Genomic DNA, 4,125 nt, shown 5'->3' with positions numbered 1-4,125 from the left:
TATTCATTTTACAGACAGAGATCACAAGTAGGCAGAGAGGCAGGCAGAGAGAGAGGAGGAAGCAGGCTCCCCGCTGAGCAGAGATCCCGACCCGGGGCTCGATCCCGACCATGACCCGAGCCGAAGGCAGAGGCTTTAACCCACTGAGCCACCCAGGCGCCCCAACGTGTTTTTCATTGTATGGAAGAAACCCCTCCGATGAAGCTACGTCATCCTTGCACCCTTGCCGGGCAGCGCTCGCTTCTCATTTCACCGCGTTAGAAGCAACAGATCTGGCAGGGTCTTCAACAGCTGTGGGTGGGAGCTGGGCCAGGAGTAAGACAGGGAGGCGTCCCCTGTCTTCCAGTCCCTCTTCCCCTGGCTTTGTGTCCTGCTTTCTGACACCACGACAGGCCCCTGCAGAAGTCTCCCCTTACTGTGCGGGGCTCCGCTTGAAGGCACAGCCACCCACACGCCTTCCCGGAGACCAGCGCGAGTTCTGAGCCGCGCCCCGAAGGTGACCTTTTTCCAGCCAATAGGAGCGAGCCACGCCCCGCGGAGGGGCCTATAAAAGGCAGGTCCCAGCGGCGGGTCCACACTCCGCAGTCCGAGCGTCGCGGAGGGAGGATCCTCCCGGCGGGCGTCGAGATGGGCTCGGAAACTGGAGGCTCAGACCCACGCAGCCCCTCCACGCGACACCCCGCGGGCCAGCCGCCCTGCCATCAGAATCCCTGTAAAGCAAAGGGCTCAGGTGTAGCGGAGAAACCACTGGAAGGGAAAGAGGAGACATTCTCTTCCCCATTAAGAGAGAGCCGCACCCAGAGGCAAGGTAGTGATCCCGGCAGTTCGCGCAGGGAGGCTGGAAGGAGGGGTGGGGTCAGGGTTTTATCTTGGGATAGGTGATGGGGAATGTCACCCAGCCCTCGGGGGCGTTGAGAAACATGGCAGTGATCCCCGGAACCACACTGCTGTGGTCCGCCTGGGACACCGAACAACCTCCGTCGAGAAGACCGTCCACAAAGCCGGAGCAGGGCGGGACTGCGGAGTTGTGCGGGCTTCGGGGGAGGCCACTCACCTAAACTCCCTTTTCCGCTAGGGTCAGAGCCGCAGACTGATGAGGAGCATGCCCAGGAAGCTGAGCTCGAAAGAGTCGGCGGCATCTCTGGACCGGGTAGGAGCTGACTTTCCTGGGGAGGAGGGACAGGACGTGGGGTAGCTCAGTCTCCCGGTCAGGGGACTGGGAGCTCTACGGCCTCCTTGCAGATCCCGGACTCGAAGAACAGCTGGGAACTAGTTCTGGTTGCCAGCTTTGGTCTTGTGTGTCCAGGATGGCGGGGCGGGGGGGGGGGGGGGGGAGCGGGGAGGGGAGGTGTCCTGCCGGAGCAGTCACAAGACTCTCTGTCCCCAGGGTCGGAAGGCTGCTCCAGTCGGGAGGGCTCCGGGAAGAGGAAAATCGGTTCCAGCGACGGCACCTGCGCCGGAGCAGGTGGACTCTAGCTCTGGGCCCGGAGGGGTGCCGACAGAAAAGCGGGTCATAAGTGCAGGGCGTGGGCACAGAAGGGGCTGTTGAGTTGCCCAAGCGAGTTAGCAGACTCTGGAATCCAGGGGGCATCTGGGGACCCTGGATGGGCACGGCGTCGCCTCATCCCACCAAGGGACGGGGCGGGACTGAGTAGGAGACAGGGGGAGTTTCCCCGAGGGATGGCTCGGGGGGGAGGGGTGTCCCTGGGTGGTCTGGCTGGTCGTTCACCCGCGTGCTTCCTCTGCAGGGGCCTCTCTCGCAGACGAGCCCAGTGTCACTCCGGGAAGGAGGACACGGAGGACGCCCGACGGGGATCGCGGCGGCGAGAGCGAGGAGACCGCAGGTGCCCGCCCCAGGAGACAAGGGGCGCGGGGCGCGGAGCGCAGTGGGCGCCGCAGATACAGGTCCCCGGGAGACCGGCCGCCTCCCCTGCGCAAGAGGCTGGTGACCGCCCTGCGCGCCCTGTCTGAGGCCATCCATCAGGACGTCGCCCAGGCGTGCGAGCAGCGGGAGCACTCCCCGCTGACCTGGGAGCAGCGCTCGGGGCTCGAGGAACTCTGGGGGCCCCTGTGCGCGGCCTTGCAGACCGTCTACACCGTGGCCCACCAGGCGGCCTACGTCTTCCCTGCAGAGAGCTGGCTCGTGCCGGGCCCGCAGCCGAGCCCCGGAGGACTCCCGCGGGGGGCGGAGGACAAGCCCGGGGCGGCAGGGCGTGTTTGAGACACAGTGTGTCCCTGAGGGATAGAACCTGGGGTGGTCCGCGGAAAGGTCCTCGAAACATGGACTCAGAATGGGGAGATAGAGGCTTAAATGTCATGTTAGGCATTTTCGTGTATTTCGAGTATCTTGGGACAGCCCAGCGTTATTTTATAACGAGAACAAATATCAGGGTGCAATCCATATGTATTGTGTATTTTAACGTGTAGTGAAGCATACTTATAGCCTCCCCTTTGATCCTGGACTGAGGCCACAGGCCTAGGGTACCATTCCCTGGGGAGAGATAGCTGTATTGTTCAGTTTGATGAGATCATGATGAAGTCACCAGGTCATTTCTGTTCCCTTTTCAGTTATTTTATATAAAACCTGAGTCAAGCTATACTAATGTTATTGACCATATGTATTTATTCTTACAGCCGGCTCATATTATGCACCTAATTTTGTTTTCTTCTATTTTATAGATTTCAAGTTATCCTATTTATGAGAGGATATTAAAACTAATGTAGTCATTTTTTATATATTTTATATAGTTTCCTATTTGTATTTTATACTGGGATCATGCAGTCTTTAATCATATAAATGTATATAACTTTATGTAAGAAAAATAAACATTTTTGGTTATTATCTTGGTTCATAATTTCCATATCACATGTAATGAAATAAAAATTAACCTCATGTCTTCTCCTTATCCAGATGGAGTTTGTTTTATGGAGGGGTGGGTTAGGAGACTGCTTTCTTTTCACCTCTACTTCATTTCCACCTTGGCTTTCCTCCACCTAGCAGCTCTTTTTTTGGTAGGGGATAGTTAATTATCCCAATGAATGGGGCAATTCAATGATAATATATTACAAATCAGTTTGAACCCATGGCATGGCTTCAAATTATACAAAACAAATGCCTGCATATGTAAAAAAAAAAAAAATCACAATTGCAAGTTATATTTGGGGGTTGGGGATGCAATTACAAAAGAGTCAAAAAACCAAAATTTTTAAATACTAATACAACAAAATAAAATATCTGGGAATAAATCCAATAAAATATATCAAATGTATATGAGAAACCATATAAAATTTCTGAAAGATATGAAAGCAGACATCAACAAATATAAAAATCACATCACTGTCCTTGGGTAGGAAAATTCCATATTATCAAACATCAATCTCTAAGCTATATAAATTCAATCTGGTCCTGATACAGATACCATCAGTTACTCATTGGAGCTAGGCATGTTGTTGCAAAAAAAAATCCTACAGATGAAAATACAAAGAAGGATAGGCAAGAAAAGTCTGAAAAAGGAAAAAAATGAGGATAAAGTTTTAGTTAATCAAGATGAATAAGCTTCAGAGATCTGTATAAAATTGTATATATGGTCACCAACGTACTGTGCACTTAAAAATCAGTTAAGAGGGTAGATCTCATGTTCAGTGTTCTGAAAAATAAAAAAAGAAAAAAGCTAAGGCTAGCTAGCTCTGTGAAACATGTTATTTCTTGAATGAGACCGATCAGTAGAGATAAAAATTCAAAAATAGACCAAAGTATTTGCGAAAGTTAATAAGCAAGAAAATATTGGGGATGGCATCATTCCTACTTGGGGTTTGAGAACTTGATTATTACCACCACATAGGTAAGAAATTGATTCACTGGGGCGCCTGGGTGGCTCAGTCCCTAAACATCTGCCTTTGGCTCAGGTCATGATCCCAGGGTCCTGGGATCGAGCCCTGCACCCGGCTCCCTGCTCAGTGGGAAGCCTGCTTCTCCCTCTCCCACTCCCCCTGCTTGTGTTCCCTCTCTCACTGTCTCTCTCTGTCAAATAAATAAATACATAAATAAATAAAAATCTTTAAAAAAAAAAAGAAATTGATTTGCTCTTCACATCCTATAACAAGGTAAAGGTCCAATGAAAAAAT

General features: G+C 51.6%; 1 protein-coding gene across 1 annotated transcript; it reads left to right on the top strand.

The window, feature by feature from the left end:
* The first annotated feature begins 627 nt into the window (after nt 1-627).
* Nucleotides 628-2,221, top strand: LOC125088570 (protein FRG2-like). The gene is made up of 3 exons (XM_047709773.1): nt 628-808; nt 1,076-1,150; nt 1,749-2,221. The coding sequence occupies exons 1-3, from the start codon at nt 628-630 to the stop codon at nt 2,219-2,221; spliced, it is 729 nt and encodes a 242-aa protein (XP_047565729.1).
* The last annotated feature ends 1,904 nt before the right edge of the window (nt 2,222-4,125 follow it).

This window comes from Lutra lutra, chromosome 17 (genome assembly GCF_902655055.1).
Source record: "Lutra lutra chromosome 17, mLutLut1.2, whole genome shotgun sequence".
In the NCBI taxonomy this organism is placed as follows: Eukaryota; Metazoa; Chordata; class Mammalia; order Carnivora; family Mustelidae; genus Lutra; species Lutra lutra.
The sequence above is the reverse complement of the archived record's forward strand: the minus strand, read 5'-3'. Positions and strand labels throughout refer to the sequence as shown.